We start from the raw sequence: 21,615 nt of genomic DNA, 5'->3' as shown, positions 1-21,615 counted from the left end.
CTCCGGGCTATTGTAAATAGGGCTGCTATGAACATTTTGGTACATGTCTCTTTTTGAATTATGGTTTTCTCAGGGTATATGCCTAGTAGTGGGATCGCTGGGTCATATGGTAGTTCTATTTGTAGTTTTTTAAGGAACCTCCATACCGTTCTCCATAGTGGCTGTACCAATTCACATTCCCACCAGCAGTGCAAGAGTGTTCCCTTTTCTCCACACCCTCTCCAGCATTTATTGTTTCTAGATTTTTTGATGATGGCCATTCTGACTGGTGTGAGATGATATCTCATTGTAGTTTTGATTTGCATTTCTCTAATGAGTAAAGATGTTGAGCATCCTTTCATGTGTTTGTTGGCAGTCTGTATATCTTCTGTGGAGAAATGTCTATTTAGGTCTCCTGCCCATTTTTGGATTGGGTTGTTTTTTTGTTATTGAGCTGCATGAGCTGCTTATAAATTTTGGAGATTAATCCTTTGTCAGTTGCTTCATTTGCAAATATTTTCTCCCATTCTGAGGGTTGTCTTTTGGTCTTGTTTATGGTTTCCTTTGCTGTGCAAAAGCTTTTAAGTTTCATTAGGTCCCATGTGTTTATTTTTGTCTTTATTTCCATTTCTCTAGGAGGTGGGTCCAAAAGGATCTTGCTGTGATTTATGTCATAGAGTGTTCTGCCTATGTTTTCCTCTAAGAGTTTGATAGTGTCTGGCCTTACATTTAGGTCTTTAATCCATTTTGAGCTTATTTTTGTGTATGGTGTTAGGGAGTGATCTAATCTCATACTTTTACATGTCCCTATCCAGTTTTCCCAGCACCACTTATTGAAGAGACTGTCCTTTCTCCACTGTACATTCCTGCCTCCTTTATCAAAGATAAGGTGACCATATGTCCGTGCGTTTAACTCTGGGCTTTCTATCCTGTTCCATTGATCTGTCTTTCTGTTTTTGTGCCAGTACCATACTGTTTTGATTACTGTAGCTTTGTAGTATAGCCTGAAGTCAGGGAGCCTGATTCCTCCAGCTCCATTTTTCGTTCTCAAGATTGCTTTGGCTATTCGGGGTCTTTTGTGTTTCCATACAAATTGTGAAATTTTTTGTTCTAGTTCTGTGAAAAATGCCAGTGGTAGTTTGATAGGGATTGCATTGAATCTGTAGATTGCTTTGGGTAGTAGAGTCATTTTCACAATGTTGATTCTTCCAATCCAAGAACATGGTACATCTCTCCATCTATTTGTATCATCTTTAATTTCTTTCATCAGTGTCTTATAATATTCTGCATACAGGTCTTTTGTCTCCTTAGGTAGGTTTATTCCTAGATATTTTATTCTTTTTGTTGCAATGGTAAATGGGAGTGTTTCCTTGATTTCACTTTCAGATTTTTCATCATTAGTATATAGGAATGCCAGAGATTTCTGTTTATTAATTTGGTCATTACTTTTTAAAGGTTCTTTTGCTAAATAATTGGTTTATGGAGCAAAGTAAGAGTAAAATAAAATGCACCCTCTTTATAAATATCCTTTGTGTCCTTAGGTGTGTTGTTAAAATGGTTATTGGCATATAACATTACTTAATATTTTTTCCTACTGGTTATAGAAATACATAGTTAATGTTTTAAGACTCATAATTCTGTGCCTTTCCAGGTTCATTATTACAATGAGACCCATGCTGTATGGGAGCCACTGATTGAGAGATTGGAGGGGAAGAGACCATGGAATTTAAGGCTTGCTGTAAGGAAATCATAATAAAATAATATCATTGTGTACATTCATTTATATATATATTTTTTTAGTTCAGAGATTCTCAAGATGTAGTCCAGGATCCTTGAGGCCCTTTTAGAGGATCATGGGATCAAAATTCTTTTCATAATAATATTCAGACATTATATATCATTTTCATTCTCATTCTCTCATGGGCATACAGTGGAATTTTCCAGAGACTATGCAGTTTTGCAGCAGATTGAATACAAAATTAGAAATGAGTCCACCTGTCTTTTCTTAAGGCTTGCACTAAAGAGATTTGTAAATACTCCTCTTCTCACTATGTATTTTTAATGGTTATTTTTTATTAAAATATTATTTATGTTAACATGTAATTGTTGGTTTTAAGTGAATATTTAAAATTTTCTCAGTTTTAGTTTCTCATAGAGTACATACTGATAGATAATAACCCACACAAATGAAGCTTTTTGGGATCCTCAATCATTTTAAGAGACCAAAAAATCCAAGAACTGCTATTCTGGTTCATGAATTCTTTGTGTCATCTCTTTATGGTACTTCCTGAGAACACTACAGAGTCCTACATACTGAAACACATCTTCCTAGATTAACAGGAACACAAGTTTTATACCCTTCACAAATTATCACAGCATACTTCTCTGGGGCAACTTGACTCAAGTGTGAGGCATTGAAATTGACTTAGCAGATTCTTATTTTAAAGATGAGCAGTCACTTAACCTGTGTCCTAATTTCCTCTCAGTAAAGTAGAAGTAATATTTCTGACCTACCTCTCTTTGGAGTAGGCAGGCTAACAAAGAATGTTTTACAAGACTTTTGAAATGCCTTTAGAACGAAAACTATGATGGAATCTGATGGCTGGTTGAAAGCTTATCATATTACTTATTTATAGGTGTTACTGGTAAAAAGTAGAAGGAATTCCAGATGTTACTTCTGATAAGGATCAGTTTAGACTTCAGGGTCCTCTTAAAGTGCTCATCAACGTAAAATGACCAATTAGGTGACACTGGTTAAATAGCTTTCTCTGGTGAATGCACAAAAGACAAATATTGTAACTCACTTGGAGTCCTTCCATGGCACAATTCTAAACATTTCCCTATGCGTGGACTACACACTGAAAGAAAGAATGCTGACTTGTGCTAAGTCAGGGTGAAGCACTGAATATTTTTGAAAATGAGACTTTTGAGGAGCCTTAATATAAAGTGACAATGTTAGGAGAATTTAACCTTGACTCTATCAAGAGTATTTTAATTTTATTATTCATTGGCTAATAAATTTGCTATGTATTTATCGTCGTAGGTAAAGAAGAATCCAGTCCAGGATAAAAGTTTGATGCCAGGAGATTATTTTATTCTACTTCCTGAGCCAGAAACAGAAATTGTTATTTCTTCAGGAGATACAATGAATATAACAATATCCAAAAGCTGTCTTAATGTTTTCAACAATTTAGCAAAAGTATGTTTGGTTCTTGCTTGGACTATTTCATAGTTTGGTTCTTGCTTGGACTATTTCAAATGGAATTTTAAATTGAAACGTGTGCATTATTTTTGTTTGTCATCAACATTTTTTGTTTTGTTTTGTTTTGTTTTTTTGCGGTATGCGGGCCTCTCACTGTTGTGGTCTCTCCCGTTGCGGAGCACAGGCTCCAGACGCGCAGGCTCAGCGGCCATGGCTCACGGGCCCAGCCGCTCCGCAGCATGTGGGATCTTCCCGGACCGGGGCACGAACCCGTGTCCCCTGCATCGGCAGGCGGACTCTCAACCACTGCGCCACCAGGGAAGCCCTGTCATCAACATTTGTTTCTAAAAAATGTGTAGTTGAAATCTAGGTTTTGAAAAAAAAATTTGAATTTTGCAAAAGTTTTATTGTGTTGTTGTGTTCCTTTTCAGGGTTTTTCAGAGGGCACTGCTTCTACTTTTGACTACTCTTTAAAAGACAGGGCACCTTTTACAGTAACAAATTCTGTAGGTGTTCCCATTAAGGTGCAGCCCAGTCATAATCTCCGAGTGATGGGCTCCCTTGAGAAAAGTGATGTGTGTGATGTTGATGCCGGTCAGAAATTGGAATTGGAATATGCCAGCATGGAACCTTCATGTCAAGGGAAACTATCTACACTGAGCCGTCAGGAGAGCTCCCTCTTCTCTCTGACCTTTGGTATGCTATATTTATGCTATTTTTAAGGGTATCTTCAGAATTACTGGTGTCAGCTTATTTTTGATAAAATATGGAAAAATATTTGCTGCAGATAACCTTGAGAGACAACATTTCTAAAGGCTTGAAACAAATAGTTGATAAACTTTTGTTTTCTTCCTCTAAACTTGAGAAAATTAAATGTGATTAATTTAAGAATTACCTTAGAAAACTAGATTATTTCTATGTGCTTAAATAGTACAGTATGTAGTATGCTTCAGAAGGGACTGGAGTTCAGTAAGGAGAGAAAATAACTATATTCAGAAGTCTTAAAATGTTGACAGTAGTTATCACCATTTCAAAAAAAAGCGATTTTTATTGTTATATAGTTGAGAAAATAAGGAACAAGTTGGATTTTGTTTGTTTTAATACATTTAAAACCCCAAGAGAAATTGTTTGGGGTCAAAAAATTTTATAACTAGTTTCCTTTCTTTGTTAGCTGCTGTGTCTTAGAAAAGAATTTTGTGTAGTCTACATTTCTAGACATGAGGAAGAATACTCTTGTCATTATTTTGAGGTGCTGCTCCTGATCTCTTATAAAAACTTAGGTAAATTAGTATTTGGAATGCTTCTCACTTATGCTCTGACTTAGCACCTCATGGATATACGGAAGTTACAAAAGTCCCTGTTGCCAGACCTGGACGGCGATTGTATAATGTATGGAATCCCAATGCCAGTCATTTTGACTCACTTGTGGTACAAATAGATGCAACTGAAGGGAACAAAGTAATTACCCTTCGTTCGCCTCTGCAGGTAATGCATTAAAATGAATTGTGTTCCTTTAAGTATATCAAGAAATATTAAATCATTTGGCTGAATATAGGAATATAATAAAACTTCATTAGGTCAGTACTGATTGTTCAGAAATAAATAATAGTTTGAACTGGGTATTTCCTGTCCAACTTACTTTTGTAATATTCTTCATTTTAAGTGTCTCATGAAATGCTGTTGTTAATTTAAAGCCCATTTTTGTTGTCTCCTGGGTTTAAAATTAATGAAATTTTTGTCTATTCCTTTAAAGATTCAGAACTGAGGAATATTGCAGTAATAGCTGGTTGTCAAATAGGATAACATTCCATTCTCTTTGTATTGTATTTTTCAAGTATGTATGAAGGAATGTTGAAATGGTCTCCCCAGAAAAAAATTTTAGCATATTAATCTGTATAAATATTTTTTTCCACCTTTAAGGCTTTATCGATTTTTCTTTTTCTCTGCATTATTACAGATTTCAGCATATGGTCAGCAGAACAATATTTCTTCCTACCTATAACATCAGATAAAAATGAAAGGATTTCCAATTTTGGTCATTGTCTCTCAGTTTACTGTTAGCTCCAACCTATATTACACTGTAGTTAAGGAAGGATTGTACTGTATTTATTTACCTCATGTTTCCTTTACTATCCTTTTCTGTTTAGTTGTATGGTGCATTGAGAAAAGGTTGTAATGAGGAAAATATTATGACTGAAATCCTCAAAGATTAATACGTATTTGAAAGATAATAGTACACACTAAAAAAATCAGTCTGTAATATATGAACATGTGAATATCCTAATAATTTTTAACTTCTGTTTAAACATCAAGTTTCATATATATATATATATAGCTCCTTAAATATCTTAAAACTTTTCAATTACCATAAAAGTATCTTCCAATATTGGGCTTGAAATTTTTTAGATCTAAAAGTGATTGTGTGTGGCTCACATTTTTCTTTTGAATGTCTACATCTTTTTAAACAACTTGTATGTTTTTTTGTCCAACAGATTAAAAACCATTTCTCTATTGCTTTCATCATCTATAAATATGTTAAGAATGTGAAGTTATTGGAGCGCATTGGAGTAGCCAGACCTGAAGAGGAGTTCCATGTTCCTTTAGATTCATATAGGTAGATACTTCCTTGAATATGTTGATATAAAAGGTTCATAATATACATTTTTAATTCTGTGAATTAGGATCTTTATTCTAGAAAAAAGTAAAATATCTATATTCTACATCATAATAATTCTTATTATTTAAAGATCTGTAAAAGCCAGTTTTGAGACATACAGAGAAATACATTTGTATTGTTGAATTTACCAGATGAAATTTGTTGTATACTTGATGTTTTAGAATTTTCTGAGACTTACTTTTATTAGATTGCCTTTGTATTTGAAATGACTTTTTTTTTTAAGTTGTCATTTTTTACAGAGTATTTTTTCCCAGAAGGTACCTCCATGAGTCAGCTGTGTGACTTTGGGCAAGTTTCTTAAACTTGCTTAGCCTTGTTTTTCTTATCTGTAAAGATAGGAATAATAGTACTTATCTTGTAGAGTTATCAAGAAGAATTAATGAGATTCTTTTTCTTACATTCTCAGTAAAAACGGTTTTCCCACTCTGTTTTCTTCTTCTGTAGATGTCAGCTGTTCATTCAGCCAGCTGGTATCTTAGAGAATCAGTACAAAGAATCCACCACGTACATTTCCTGGAAGGAAGAACTTCATCGGAGCAGGGAAATCAGATGCATGCTGCAGTGTCCGTCAACAGAAGTCAACTTCTTACCTCTTATAGTCAATACAATTGCTGTGCCTGATGAATTAAGCTATATATGTACACACAGGAAAGACTGGGATCCAGCTTACATCATTCATCTTTACCCTACTGTCACTTTGCGGAATTTTCTCCCATATTCTCTAAGATATTTACTTGAGGTATGCCTCTTGCATTTTGCTTGACTTTTATTATTACATGGAGTGAATTCTAATTTGTTTTTTTAATGGTATTTTTAATTGAGGTCAGTGTTTTACATTCACCTACTTGTAATGCTTTAATAATATTAATAATAACAAAAACTGGTATAACATCTACTTTGTGCCAGCCACTATGTCATGTATTTTACATGTATTAACATATTTAGTCCTTACAATAACTTCCTGAAGAAGGTACTGTTATTAGACCCATTTTACAGATGAGGAAGCTGAGTCACAGAGGGGTTAAGTGATACGTCCAGGATCCCACAGCTAATAAATAGTAGAGCTGGAATTTAAACCTAAGCAATTTGGTTCCTTGTTCTCCACCACTGAACTCTGCTGCATCTGTTCTAAATTAATAATTATAATAGTCTTTTTATTATCTAAGTATAATTCTCTTAGCTAAAGTATGGAAAAATGCCAGTGAGAAAATACTTCATCTTAATTTATTATGAAGTTAATTTTAAAGTTTTTTGTTTTAAAGTGATGATTATTTGGTTCAAGTTTCTGTTGAGCTGAAAAATAATTACTGTCTTAAAAAATATTAGGGAACATTTTCTAGTAATGAAGTATGATAAATATTTTTAAATTTCTACATACCACAACATACCAAAATACAAAAATCTGGAAAGTATTTGGAACCTAAATTTATTTTCTTTTTCTGACAATGAGCCATGCCTGAGTTGCGGAGAATAAAATTAATTAGATGAACTAAGTAGTATTTATACAAGAGATGCTTTTGGTAAGGAAGCCTAATTTATTATGTTGCTATTACTCATTTTTAAAGTAGTTCCACCTTAGATAGCTTGTCAGCATAGCTTGATATCACTTTTCTTATTCTACTTGTATGAGAACCATTAGGTGTAGTATGTGAATAAAGGATGAAGCTGAAGTCCAGGCAATTAAGTGGCTCATTTAATGACATGGCTGTTAATGGAAAACAGCCAGTGTTCTGGAGTCCAGCCTTTGATTCTTGGCACAGGTCTCTTTCTCAATTATAACCATTGGCCTGCTAATGACCAAAAGACAGTTTCTGACTTTGGCTATGATATAGTGTTTTATTTGTAATCATTAGTAATTGTTGGATATTCATAATATGTAAGATGGTACCTTGAAGACTTGTCAGTTAATGTGAATCCGGTAGGTTACTTAGTGTTTGTATAAAATATGGACGTTATTGCAGAGGTTTTTAAAAAATTGGTAAGCAAATATAGTTTTTGTTTGTTTGTTTTTAGGGAACAGCAGAAACTCATGAGCTAGCAGAAGGCAGTGCTGCCAATGTTCTACATTCGAGAATCAATGGAGAAATAATGGAATTAGTTCTGGTGAAATATCAGGGCAAAAACTGGAATGGACATTTCCGTATATGTGATACACTTCCCGAATTCTTTCTTGTATATTTTTCTTCTGACTCCACAGAAGCGTTGACAGTTGACCTGTCAGTACATGTCAAGCGAATTGGCAGCCAGATGGAGCTATCCATCTTTAGTCCCTATTGGCTAATCAACAAGACTTCTCGGGTTCTCCAGTATCGTTCAGAAGAAATTCATGTGAAACATCCAGCTGATTTTAGGGATATTATTTTATTCTCTTTCAAGAAGAAGAACATTTTTAGTAAAAATAAGGTGTGTTTTTGTTGATAAAACAAATTACCTGTTTATTGTTTATCTAATGCCATGCTAACCTCTTTGCTCAGTGTCACAGGTATGAATTAGGTACAAGAGGACTTTTAAGGAATACACGGTTAAGTGGGACATTAGGAAATAACAACAATAGTGTCCCAAGGCTGAGTTACCTTTTTCTCTGGTGCCCCTAGAATTACTTCTGTTCTTGACATAGTGTCAAGTAGAAACCTTGATTTTATGTAGGTTACCAGTGATGCAATGGCATTTCAAAAGATAGAACAGTTGAATTTGGTTTATTTTAACTGAGCCCTCCTATGTGTGAAGCACTAAAGCAGGCCTTTGTGAGAGAAACCTCATGTGTAAGGCTTGATCCTTTATGCTCTGGTCCCTTCTTTCCTTTTCATACTCACATCTTGGTATAGTTTGTTTACCTCTATGCCTTTGTATGTCTGCACTCTCTGCCTAGAATGCCTCTTGCTCTGTGCTTTGCCTGTCTGCCTCATGTTTTCTGGTTATCCGCTGTTCATCCTTTGGCAGTCTGCTCCAGCCTGACATGTGTGAAGGATTCTCTGACCATCTAAAGTGGGGCTAGATATTCCATCTGTGTTCTTTTAGAGAAGTGCTTCTCAAATCTCAGTGTGTGTTAGAATCACCTAGAGGGCTTTGAAAACAGATTGCTGGGTCAGACCCCCATAGTTCGATTCAGTAGGTCTGAGTAGGGTCTGAGAATTTGCATTTTCCACAGATTGCCAGGTGTTGCTGATGGTGCTGGTCCAGAGACCACACTTTGAGAACCCGTGTCTTAGAGTTTTGATTAATACTTGATATTGTACTTGTTTATGTGTCTGACCTCTGGTTGTACTCAGGTATTTTATAATCTATTGGGTGGATGGAGGTTAATACAGGAGCAGAATTAGATCTCTTCTGTACAACTTTATCTGAATCCCATAGCCAGAAGTAAACTTTTTACCCTCTCACCTTGATTGCATATTATCCCTTTTATATAGTTGTTATCACATTGAGTCTCGCATCATAATTATTAGTATGTATTTCCTATCTGTTTGTTTAGTTGGAAGCTCATTGAAGACAGGAATTGTGTCTTCCATTCTGCTTATCACAACATTTTTCCTTTATTGTTTGCTGAATAATGTTAAAAGCATAAATTCGCTGTGTGCTAAAACTTTAAGAATTCGTTAGCTCTGTATCAAAAGTCTAACACTGGAAAATATCATTTTACATTTTAATTCCTTTTCAAATAACAGAAGGTCGCATTGGTATACATCTTTAAATTCACTATACTCATTGCATAGGTGAATGGGAAGGTCAGAGCTCTGCTTTTAAATATTACATTGTCCCCTAGAGTTTCTGTGGTTCTGTTACCCATTTGCAGCATGCCTTTGGTTATATTTTTCTGTCTCATGTTACTAAATAAATTTCTAGTGGTCTAGCAGCATTCCATCAAATAAAATCAATATAGTGTTTTAGATTTCTTATATGATTGTTTGTGTTCTCTGGTGTAGGTACAGTTAAAAATTTCAACCAGTTCATGGTCCAGTGGTTTTTCATTGGATACAGTGGGAAATTATGGGTGTGTGAAGTGTCCTGCCAACAATATGGAATACCTGGTAAGATTTTGCTTGCTTATTTACTTCTGATTTCATTCACATTTTCATCAGTAAATGAGCTGGATCCTAAGGGGTACAGAAATGTGAATTCAAAGTATTACGTGGAGGACTGTTATATCTCTCTACTAATTTCTAGGACCGCTAGTATCAAAGCAAAACCTGAATTTGTCAAAGTTTAAGGCAGACAGTTGAATCCATACAAGTAAGCAACTTGGTAAATATTCAGAATATACTAGAATCTGCATTCCATACCACTCCCTGCCAAATGTTTCTTAAATCTTAAGTTTGACTGAGAAAATTTGAATAATCTGATACAAGTTGACTTGTTTTATTACCATTTTGAAATTTTAATTTTATTTTATTGATAGCAGAGTTAATAAAGTAGCAAAAATCGAGCCTGTACACTAATTTTAAAACAATTTATTTTGGAATGTTAAAAAGTAAAGGATTTTTTTAAATTAAGTTTGTTATTATAAGTCATCATTAGTTAAATTACTGAGTGATATTTCTTGAATTTGTTTCTGATGGAGCCAAACTAAGGAACCAAAATTTTTCTTCTTAGTGAGAAGATAATCAGTCATGGAATATGACTCTTAGCACTTACTTTATTTAAGAAATCTTATTTTAAAATATTTTAAGAAGGCTGTATGTGAATGGTGTGTGTGTGTGTGTGTGTGTGTTTGTGTGTGTGTATGTGTATGTGTGTATTTCAAGCTATGTAAAGTACTGGGAAATGATAAGCTTGTTTACTTTTTACAGGTTGGTGTTAGCATCAAAATGAGCAGTTTTAATCTTACACGAATAGTTACTTTGACTCCCTTTTATACTATTGTGAACAAGTCATCACTAGAACTAGAAGTTGGTGAAATTGTACCTGATGGCTCAATGCCAACTAATAAATGGAACTATATTGCTTCTTCAGAGGTAATATTTTCCTTTAATACAACTGACTCCTAAAATGTACAAATAAATATAGACATATAAATAAGAATTATATATACCTCTGTCATACTCACTTTGCTACCATATTTGTGGGTTAAAATATGACAGCCAGCTTTGAAAGACTTTTATTTCATACTATAAGCATATGTTAAAAAAGAAGAAAAAAATTGTGGATAATATTTACCACTAGCTCAGTCTAGACTGTTAACACTCATTCTCTAGTTCTTCCTATATGTATAAACATGGGTATGTACTGTAAAATGTACATAAAGTACTATGTATTGTGTCAATAGCAAGGTAACGTCTTTGTATTCAAGAAGCATCTAATCTTGTTGGAGGGCTTAATACTCATATAAATTAATACATAGAGAAGAAGATAGTGTATGGTAAGTTATAGGTGGTTATAGGATCTCTGAATAGATGAGCTGGAAGTTTCCTTGAAAACTTCCAAAAATTCAACCACCTTGCTTTACAGAGAAGGAAATTGAATCTTACTTTTTTAGGTCAGTAAAGTTATTGGAGGTTGAGATCATTGTGGTCTAGATCAAAAGGAAAAGTTTCATAGAAGAGCTGGCATTTGAACTAAACTTTTGCAGACTCAACAAGATGAAACGTGAAGAGAATAAGGAAAGAGTGGGGAGAGGACAGATGCAAAGACAAGTGTTAGCGCTTGAATTTGCCCGAGTTTTCAACCAAGCCACCTGACTTAAGGATAGGACTGTTCTTCTGTACATCTCAAAAGAATTCTAAAATTATTTTAAAAAATATTTAGCAAAAGCTTAAGAGAAGGATTCCAATTACACTACAAACACAGTTAGACCTCTAAGAGGCATGGCCTTTCCAAGGCACTTGGAATGATCTCCATAGACTTGGCAACAAATAAATGCTCCTTATCTTTTTATCTTTGATGTGAGTTTGATTGCAGTAGTATTTTTTTTTAGAAATAGAATTTACCCAGTATTCTATAACAGAGAGAACTTTCTTTTTAGGAACTATAATCTCAGTTTTACAGATAAGGAAACAGGCTCAAAAAGGTGCATGATTTGATTAAAATCAGACAGCCTGGAGGATAGTGTCAGGACTTCCAGTAAGGTCCTCTGCCTTCAGTTGTCTTCTGGTTTATCTAGGTTAAGATATTCTGTGAAAGAATTCATAGTGATTAAGGAATTAAAATGGGTTATACATAAAAGCAAATGTTATTAAGATTATAATTTTTAAATATTCAAGATACTTGAGATGTTCTTAATAGCACTTCAGTTTCTCATATTGTAATTATTCCATAAGAAAAGACTAATATATCTATTCTTCTGATGGAGTTTTTTTGGCTTCATAAATAATCATTATATTGTCAGTAATCTTAATATTAGATGTAGAGGGGCTATTTTAAGAAACTTAGTAATTGAATCATGATCTGAATTAGAATTGGAAACTTTATTAGCCACTGTTTTATTTATACTATAGTATTGTTTTAAGACTGATATTAACTTTTATACTTTCAGTACCTTCCATTTTGGCCTGAAAAATTTTCAGGCAAACTTTGTGTGAGAGTGGTGGGCTATGAAGGATCCTCCAAGCCATTCTTTTATAACCAACAGGATAATGGCACTTTATTGAGCTTAGAAGATCTGGTAAGTTTTCCTGTTTTAAAATAAAATGTCTTTGATTTTTAAAGTTTGCTTTAAAATATTTTATTAAGACATGCTATAAAATATACTGATAATTAATTGAAAGTATACTAAAATATCAATATATAATGCTATACATATATTTGTAAGAGATCAGAGCCAGTGTGCTTTTCAGTAAGAACTTAAGAAAACCAACTTTGTAATATCTATATAAGTGATTGAAATTCTAAATGTACCATGTGCAGTTTAAACCAATACTTCAAACATACTCTTTTTTTTTTCTACAATAGAATGGGGGTATCTTGGTGGATGTAGATACCGCTCCACATTCAACTGTCATAAGCTTTTCTGATTACCATGAGGGATCCGCACCTGCCCTAATAGTAAACCACACACCATGGAACATCCTCACATATAAACAGAGGTATGAAAAGAAAGGGTTCTTGGAAAATCTGATTTGCTTTTACTGGTCCACAGTCCCTTCTAGGAAATACTTGGAGCTAGGTGTGTTTCACATTCTACATGTTTTCAGATTTTAGAAAGGTAATAGGGATACATGATGTTTATTGCTAATTCCCGTAGCAGGTTTTGAGACAGTACTCTATAACCAAACACATTAGTATTCCTGTAGCAAAAGTTGTGAACCTTCACAGTAAGCGGGATAAATGAAACCGTTAACAGTTCCACATCAGTTCAGATCAAGTTTTGCTGCCACATGACGTTTGACACCAAACTTAGAGAAAAATATTTGGAGTTTTGGAGCTTCTTAAACTTCAGAATTGCACGTAAGGAATTGTGAACCTGTTTAAGTATTATCATTCTTTTGTAGTCTGGTGATGCTCAGTGAACCTCTCCCTGTAAATCTGTGTCTAGTTTTTGGTAGGAATAGTAGAAGATTAAATAAGAGGGCAGAAGATTAAAGAAAGATTAAAGTAGAAGATTAAGTAGTGGTGTTGAATGTATTATAGTACAGTCTGATAGGAGTTTTGTTGTTCTTGTCTGTGCTATCATTTGGCTTGAGTAATGCCATTAAATAATGATATAACAGATAGCTTTAAATCCTTAAAATATGTAATATATATTTGCAAAGAATTATTATTATAAATCTTCAAGGCATTATTTTATATGTATATATAAAATATAAAATAATAATATACATTATATATGTATATATATAAAATAATGCCTTGCAGATTTAACATATTCATAACTCTCATGGCTTGAATCTGCTGAGAGATTTAAAAGCATACATTTGGATTAAACCCTAATTGGGTTACTTTTTGTTTTATTTTAGTTCTCTGGAAAGTCTTTTGTATTATCCAGACCAATACTTCTAAACTTACATATCAATATTAAGATCCCTTAGAAATCTTGTTAAAATGTAGGTTCTGATTTAGTAGGTTTTAAGTGGGGCTCAGAATTTTTCACTTTCCAGCAAGCCTCCAGGTAATGCTAATGCTGCTGGTCCACAGACCACGCTTTGAGTAGCAGTGATACATGGACCCAATTTCTTTTCCTCTGAGCTTATTTCTTTTGCGTTGCATTTGATTAAAATCTTAAATTTGAGCACCAAGTAAAGTTCTTCTGCTACTAAAAAATTTTCTATTGGGACTTCCTTTGTGGTCCAGTGGTTAAGACTCTGTGCTCCCAATGCAGGGGTCCCGGGTTTGATCCCTGGTCAGGGAACTAGATCCCACATGCCGCAACTAAAGATTCCACATGCCGCAACTAAAGATTCCACATGCCCTAATGAAGATCATACACATGGCAATGAAGATCCTGCATGCTACAACTAAGATCAGCACAGCCAAATAATTTTTTTTAATTAAAAAAATTTTTTAATATTCACAGCCTTTTCTATAGATGAACTCTGATGTACCAGTCTGTTTACTTTAATGAATTTCATTAGTGTGATCTTGCCTAGATCAGTTCAGAGTATACTGCAGCTTCAGAAAGGGCAGTATTCTGTTCCCTCAAGCTTCAAAATCGTTAGTTAATTGGACATTTTAGGGTACTTATTTCTAGGCAGAGTTGTGTTTTATTAACAAAGGCAGTTTTATAAGATGTTTGCGCCAGTCCTTTCCTCAATAAATCACGGGTCTAGGTTTCTCAAGGCCAGGATTTTTTTTTTTTTTTTTTTGCGGTATGCGGGCCTCTCACTGTTGTGGCCTCTCCCGTTGCGGAGTACAGGCTCCGGATGCGCAGGCTCAGCGGCCATGGCTCACGGGCCCAGCCGCTCCGCGGCATATGGGATCCTCCCGGACCGGGGCACGAACCCGTATCCCCTGCATCGGCAGGCGGACTCTCAACCACTGCGCCACCAGGGAGGCCCAAGGCCAGGATATTTTAATCTTCCCTCTGTTGCTTGCATTTCAGTGGGTCACAGGAAGAAATGGTATTGCTGCCAAGACAAGTTCGACTCTTTGCCTGGGAAGATCCCACTGGTACCAGAAAACTTATATGGAGTTATGCAGCAAATACTGGGGAACATGATCTGTTAAAGGTACCATTTGATGTGAATGAGTGCTGTATGAAGTACCTGATAACAAAGCAAGTAGACAAGTTAGCTTCATGCAGTCATCTTTGTCTTTACTGAACTAAAAATGAATTGAAAGTATTTTCAAAATAAGTTACTTTTTGGCTTTAGATTGCAAAGAGTTCATACCAATATGTTGTTCTAGATCAGTCAAAATACTTTATTTACAGTTTTAAAAAGTAGGCCTCTTTCAGCTTGCCTAAGACCAGGAAAGTACTTTTTTATTTACTTTTTTTTTAAAGAAAGGAATTTTGAGCCTAAGTGAAAAACAACTTTATCTTGAACATGTGCGTACCACTGTTAGCTGTGAGAATTTTCAGGCATGTTTTCCCTATCAAAGCCATATGTTTTGTTAATTAAAGGAGTCTGACAGTATGCAAATTATCCCATATAAGAAATTTAATAAAATATTTATTGAAACAATATTTAGGTAGCTAAATTAATTAAATATGTTATTTCCTAGACTCTTAGACTTTGGGAAGGGCTTAAGAATTCATCTGCCAGCCTCCCTGTAACATAGCCATTGCTCTTCCATGAGCACCTAGTTTCTGTAGGAATGTATTCTATCCTGAAAAGTTCATACAGTGTCATATTCCATTGTCTGATAATGCCAGTTGTTAGAAAAGCTTTCTTGGTTATTTAAAATAGTAATTGGCCAACAGTGACTGAATTATCCTCTCCTATATTCCCTCTGAAATACCCATAAAAGAGATAGACTTACCCACCTTTGAAAAATCATACTGATAGTTATGAGATTCTTGGAGTTTGCCATGACAATTTGATGGAGCTCTATTGCCTGCTTATTATGCTTTACTTTTTACAACAGAAAAACCTTCAAGGTTTATAAGTGGTAGAGAGGAGCTTAAATTCCCTGTTACTCTTAGGTCTCTGGCTCAGAGACATGGTAGCTCAACCAGGGGTCCCTGTACTATACTGGTGTTATTTTCCTTCTCACATTTCATGCTCCTCAGCAACCACAACTCCTAGAAAGTGGTATACAGGCCCTGGAGAGAAAGTGGCAATGCCATCCTGAAGGAGGATATCCAGGTCTGTAAATTAAGGCAAAATCATGAAGAATCCTGGTAATAGTGTATTCACGGGATTGTGGTTTTAAATGTCTCTATTCTGTTTGGTGTTAGAGAACCAGGCAGTAAGAAAAGTAGATAAGTGTGCCTCAGTCAGCAGGTAATCTGCCAGATTATGAAACTTGAGCTAGAAGCAAGGCAATTAACCCATTTCCTTGTCCCCTGGGTTGATCTGAGAGGGGAATTCTGCTCAGGCCCAGGTGGGAATTCAGAGAAAATCCTTACAGTATTGGAAAGCACTTTCCTCATTAAGTGTGAATAAACAGAAAAAAAACCCATGGAGTTTATGAAAAACAGTTCAGGAGAAAAACTTAACATTATCCTAAAGATTCAGAGGCTGATTATACTTCTGAAAATTTTTTTACTACAGGAGCACCAGAGAAAAATTTCAGAATGTATGCTTGAGATCCCCAAAGTTATAAAGATATGACAACTATGAAAAAGGAGAAAGATGGTGAAATAAAAGACAAAGACAACAAAATAAAGTGAAAGGGGAGCAGGGAAACAGTATATTCTGAACATACTATATTAACACCATTTAATCCTAAATTTTAGGAGATATAGATCAAAGATGATGGGTTTTTTTTAAAGATACCAATTAGTAGAACCAAAATCAGTGATAAAAGAATTCTAAAACAATTAATTGAGAAAATGAAAATAAAGAAAAATTTGCCCTTATAGTAAAAGAAGGAAACCTAAGGAAGTATATAGAAAGTGGCAAATACCTTTTATTGAGTGTATATCGTGTGTTAATGCTTGTCATATAGTATCATTAATTCTTATGATTGGAACTTAGAACTGCTGGTTAGAATTCAAAACCAGGTCTGTCTGGCTTCACAGTTCATGGACTTTCCCCACTAAACCATGCTTCCCATCAATTATGCCAGTAAATGAAAATGGTTTAAATTGTCCTATTAAAAGACCACATTCAGATTAAGTTAAAAATTAGTTTCTAACCAAATGCTACTTACATGAGATCTGTTTTAACTGAACTAATACAAAAGGTTGAAAGCAGAAGACATGGTAAAGATATAACAGACAAACAAAAATAAAAAGGAAAGTTGTTGATTTTAATTTCTGAGCAACTATAATTCAAAGCATTCAAAGTCATTAAATAGAATATGATAATGTGACAAAGAAGGCATGATAGCCATAAACCTTCATGCAGTGAATATTGAATCAAAATGTGAAACTTAAAGTGTTGGAAGTCAACTGAAACACAGTTGCCTGAGGATATTTTAACACACCTCATTTAATTTTTAACAGATCAAATAGATGAAAAACAAATGGGATTAGAGAGTATTTGAATGATAACTAAGACTGAACCAAGCTACATATCAAATTTTGTAGTTTACAAGGAGAGAATTCACCTTCTTAGTAGGTATCTCTGGAACATTTACAAAATTTGATCATGTTAGAGTAAAAAAATTACACAGTCTACTTTGACATATGTTAAAAGCAATACGTAAATTTTAGACAACAACAAATACCAACCATTCCTATGCTTTTGGTAACATCCTTTATTTATTTGGTTTTGGTTTTTGTTTTCCAAGAAAGCATGAAATGAAAAGCACATATTAGGAACTTATACTGCCTGCTGAAACGAACTGTTGTTATATTTATGTTAAGTCCAGAATGAGAGAAAAATCATTATCTAAATCTCTGAAGACACTCACCAAATCAAGCCTCATATTTTTAAATGCTATGCGAGACTGTCAGCGAAGAAGGCTCTTCTTAGTGAAACTTAGTGCAAACTGATCACCATAGTTTGACTATTAAACAACGTGATTTATATACGTATTTGCAGTGTTATAAATTATTAAAACCTAAAAATAAACCAGTTAGTTTTACCTGAGGTTACTTTTCCAATAAATTTCTAAACCATTCTGTTCTCCATCTGGGAGACAAGTAAGCATCTTATGGCATTGATGCCATTGAAGAATACTCTTGTCCCTGCTAAGTGACCTTTGAGCACTAACAAGGTAACTCAAACTAAGGTTTAAAAAAATTAAGCACTATTAATCTTTGTTACTGTTTGAAAAAAATGGTGAGTATGTTTTAAAACAGATTATAACTTTAATTTGTTATTTTGATAATTTTCTGATTTATAGTCATGCTTTCTCAGCTACTACAGTTCAACTTTATGTAATAAAAGCTTACTGTTTGTGGTTTTAATATGAAGTCTCTGTTTCCCACAGGATGAATGTGGACAGTTTCCATATGATGCAAACATCCAGATACACTGGGTATCATTTCTAGATGGGCGCCAGAGAGTTTTGCTTTTCACTGATGATGTTGCCTTGGTTTCGAAAGCACTGCAGGCAGAAGAAATGGAGCAGGCCAATCATGAAATAACTTTTTCTCTCCATAGTCTTGGGCTTTCACTGGTTAACAATGAAAACAAGCAAGAAGTTTCATATATTGGGATAACCAGGTATGAAAGAAGGAAAAGGTATCAGAAATCTTGAAAAGGCATTGAGTTCGTAATATCAGGTTTGATGAGCATAGACAGATACCTGTTCTGAATTTGCTTACTATGCAATTCTTTCAGCAAAACTTACTGAACAACTGTTTTCACTGCTAGTTGAAAAGCCCCTAGGATAGAAAGATGACTAAGATCATGTCTTTGCCCTTATAATACTCATCAGTTGGTGGGGGAAGAAAGAGGTTTGCTTCTTTCTTTGTTGTTTGTTTGTACACTTTTGGAATGAATTATAAAAACACCAGGAAAAGCTACAAAGAAGTATGTGCATGTGCAGTGGTGCTGTAGAGGCTGGAAAAACTGGTGTGGGTGGGGGATGCCAACAACAAGTTGCATACACCGGTAGAAAGGGTTATTTATAGAGCAGGCAGGCAGTAGTGGATGTGGGTACATAATCTTTATTGGCTACTCATTTAGAACTTTTTAATAATGATGGAGCCAGGTATTTCCTCTGATTGTGCTTATACCTATCTAAGAAAAATATTTGAATTTAACTGTTTTGGTGTTTCAATCTCACTAACTTTAGTAAAAGACTCATTCTTCTTTGGAGACTGTTGGGGGGAATGGTTACCAAGTATAACGAGCATAGGGTCTATTGATAATCATGTGTTTGTTCAGTGAAGTAGAAAATTAAGGAAATAAAGAGATCATGTATGTAATGCTCTTTGTGCAACACCTGACAGATTAAGGGTTCAATAAATGGTATTATACATACCATTAATGTAATATTAGTACATTTATGTATGTATGACTGATATATTCTCTTGGCTATACATTTCATTATTGTATAGTATTTTGAACTAAATATGAAAATCTTTTTTTTTAGAATTTTATTTACTTTTTTATACAGCAGTTTCTTATTAGTTATGCATTTTATACATATTAGTGTATACATGTCAATCCCAATCTCCCAATTCATCACAGCACCACTGCAGCCCCCCGCCATTTTCCCCCCTTGGTGTCCATATGTTTGTTCTCTACATCTGTGTCTCTATTTCTGCCTTGCAAACCGGTTCATCTGTACCATTTTCCTAGGTTCCACATATATGTGTTAATACACGATATTTGTTTTTCTCTTTCTGACTTACTTCACTCTTTATGACACTCTAGATCCATCCACGTTTCAACAAATGACCCAATTTCATTCCTTTTTATGGCTGAGTAATATTCCATTGTGTATATGTACCACATCTTCTTTATCCATTCGTCTGTCGATGGGCATTTAGGTTGCTTCCATGACCTGGCTATTGTAAATAGTGTTGCATTGAACATTGGGGTGCATGTGTCTTTTTGAATTATGGTTTTCTCTGGGTATATGCCTAGTAGTGGGATTGCTGGGTCATATGGTAATTCTATTTTTGGTTTTTTAAGGAACCTCCATACTGTTCTCCATAGTGGCTGTATCAATTTACATTTCCACCAACAGTGCAAGAGGGTTCCCTTTTCTCCACACCCTCTCCAGCATTTGTTGTTTGTAGGTTTTCTGATGATGCCCACTCTAACTGGTGTGAGGTGATACCTCATTGTAGTTTTGATTTGCATTTCTGTAATAATTAGTGATGTTGAGCAGCTTTTCACGTGCTTCTTGGCCATCTGTTTGTCTTATTTGGAGAAATGTCTGTTCAAGTCTTCTGCCCATTTTTTCATTGGGTTGTTTGTTTTTTTAATATTGAGCTGCATGAGCTGTTTATATATTTTGGAGATTAATCCTTTGTCGATTGGTTTGCAAATATTTTTTCCCATTCTGAGGGTTGTCTTTTCATCTTGTTTGTAGTTTCCTTTGCTTTGCAAAAGCTTTTAAGTTTCACTAGGTCCCATTTGTTTATTTTTGTTTTTATTTCCATTACTCTAGGAGGTGGATCAAAAAAGATCTTTCTGTGATTTATGTCAAAGAGTGTTCTTCCTCTGTTTTCTTCTAAGAGTTTTACAGTGTCCAGTCTTACATTTAGGTCTCTAATCCATTTTGAGTTTATTTTTGTGTATGGTGTTAGGGAGTGTTCTAATTTCATTCTTTTACATGTAGCTGTCCAGTTTCCCCAGCACCACTTATTGAAGAGACAGTCTTTTCTGCATTGTATATCCTTGCCTCCTTTATCATAGATTAGTTGACCATAGGTGTGTGGGATTATCTCTGGGCTTTCTATCCTATTTCATGGATCTATATTTCTGTTTTTGTGCCAGTACCATATTGTCTTGATTACTGTAGCTTTGTAGTATAGTCTGAAGTCAGGGAGTCTGATTCCTCCAGCTTTCTTTTTTTCCCTCAAGACTTCTTTGGCTATTCGGGGTCTTTTGTGTCTCCATACAGATTTTAAGATTTTTTTGTTCTAGTTCTGTAAAAAATGCCATTGGTAATTTGATAGGGACTACATTGAATCTGTAGATTGCTTTGGGTAATACAGTCATTTTCACAATATTGATTCTTCCAATCCAAAAACATGGTATATCTCTCCATCTGTTTGTATCATCTTTAATTTCTTTCATAAGTTTCTTATAGATTCTGAATACAGATCAGATCTTTTGTCTCCCTAGGTAGGTTTATTCCTAGGTATTTTATTCTTTTTGTTGCAGTAGTAAATGGGAGTGTTTCCTTAATTTCTCTTTCAGATTTGTCATTTTTAGTGTATAGGAATGCAAGAGATTTGTGTGCATTAATTTTGTATCCTGCAACTTTACCAAATTCATTGATAAGTTCTAGTAGTTTTCTGGTGGCATCTTTAGGATTCTCTATATAGTATCATGTCATCTGCAAACAATGACAGCTTTACTTCTTCTTTTCCAATTTGTATTCCTTTTATTTCTTTTTCTTTTCTGATTGCCGTGGCTAAGACTTCCAAAACTATGTTGAATAATAGTGGCGAGAGTGGACATCCTTTTCTGTTCCTGGTCTTAGAGGAAGTGCTTTCAGTTTTTCACCATTGAGAATGATGTTTGCTGTGGGTTTGTTGTATATGGCCTTTATTATGTTGTGGTAGGTTTCTCTCCTATAGTACACAGTTATCAATTGAAATGACAAAGCATTATTTTATTATGTAATGACACTATGTGTGTAGTTAAAG

General features: G+C 34.6%; 1 protein-coding gene across 2 annotated transcripts in view; it reads left to right on the top strand.

Annotated features, from left to right (window-relative positions):
• VPS13C (vacuolar protein sorting 13 homolog C) overlaps positions 1-21,615 on the top strand; it is a 181,591-nt gene that overhangs the window by 131,787 nt on the left and 28,189 nt on the right. For both annotated transcript variants that reach the window (XM_081228757.1, XM_081228756.1), the window contains exons 53-65: positions 1,631-1,717; positions 3,023-3,178; positions 3,613-3,877; positions 4,506-4,666; positions 5,674-5,795; positions 6,303-6,597; positions 7,872-8,261; positions 9,782-9,886; positions 10,646-10,810; positions 12,328-12,456; positions 12,744-12,877; positions 14,830-14,956; positions 18,273-18,508. In XM_081228757.1, the coding sequence (XP_081084883.1) occupies positions 1,631-1,717; positions 3,023-3,178; positions 3,613-3,877; positions 4,506-4,666; positions 5,674-5,795; positions 6,303-6,597; positions 7,872-8,261; positions 9,782-9,886; positions 10,646-10,810; positions 12,328-12,456; positions 12,744-12,877; positions 14,830-14,956; positions 18,273-18,508 (2,372 nt within the window). The remainder of the gene's footprint in view (positions 1-1,630; positions 1,718-3,022; positions 3,179-3,612; positions 3,878-4,505; positions 4,667-5,673; positions 5,796-6,302; positions 6,598-7,871; positions 8,262-9,781; positions 9,887-10,645; positions 10,811-12,327; positions 12,457-12,743; positions 12,878-14,829; positions 14,957-18,272; positions 18,509-21,615) is intronic.

This window comes from Mesoplodon bidens, assembly GCF_964165515.1.
Source record: "Mesoplodon bidens genome assembly, chromosome: 3".
Lineage (NCBI taxonomy): Eukaryota > Metazoa > Chordata > Mammalia > Artiodactyla > Ziphiidae > Mesoplodon > Mesoplodon bidens.
This window is presented reverse-complemented; position numbering and strand designations above follow the sequence as displayed.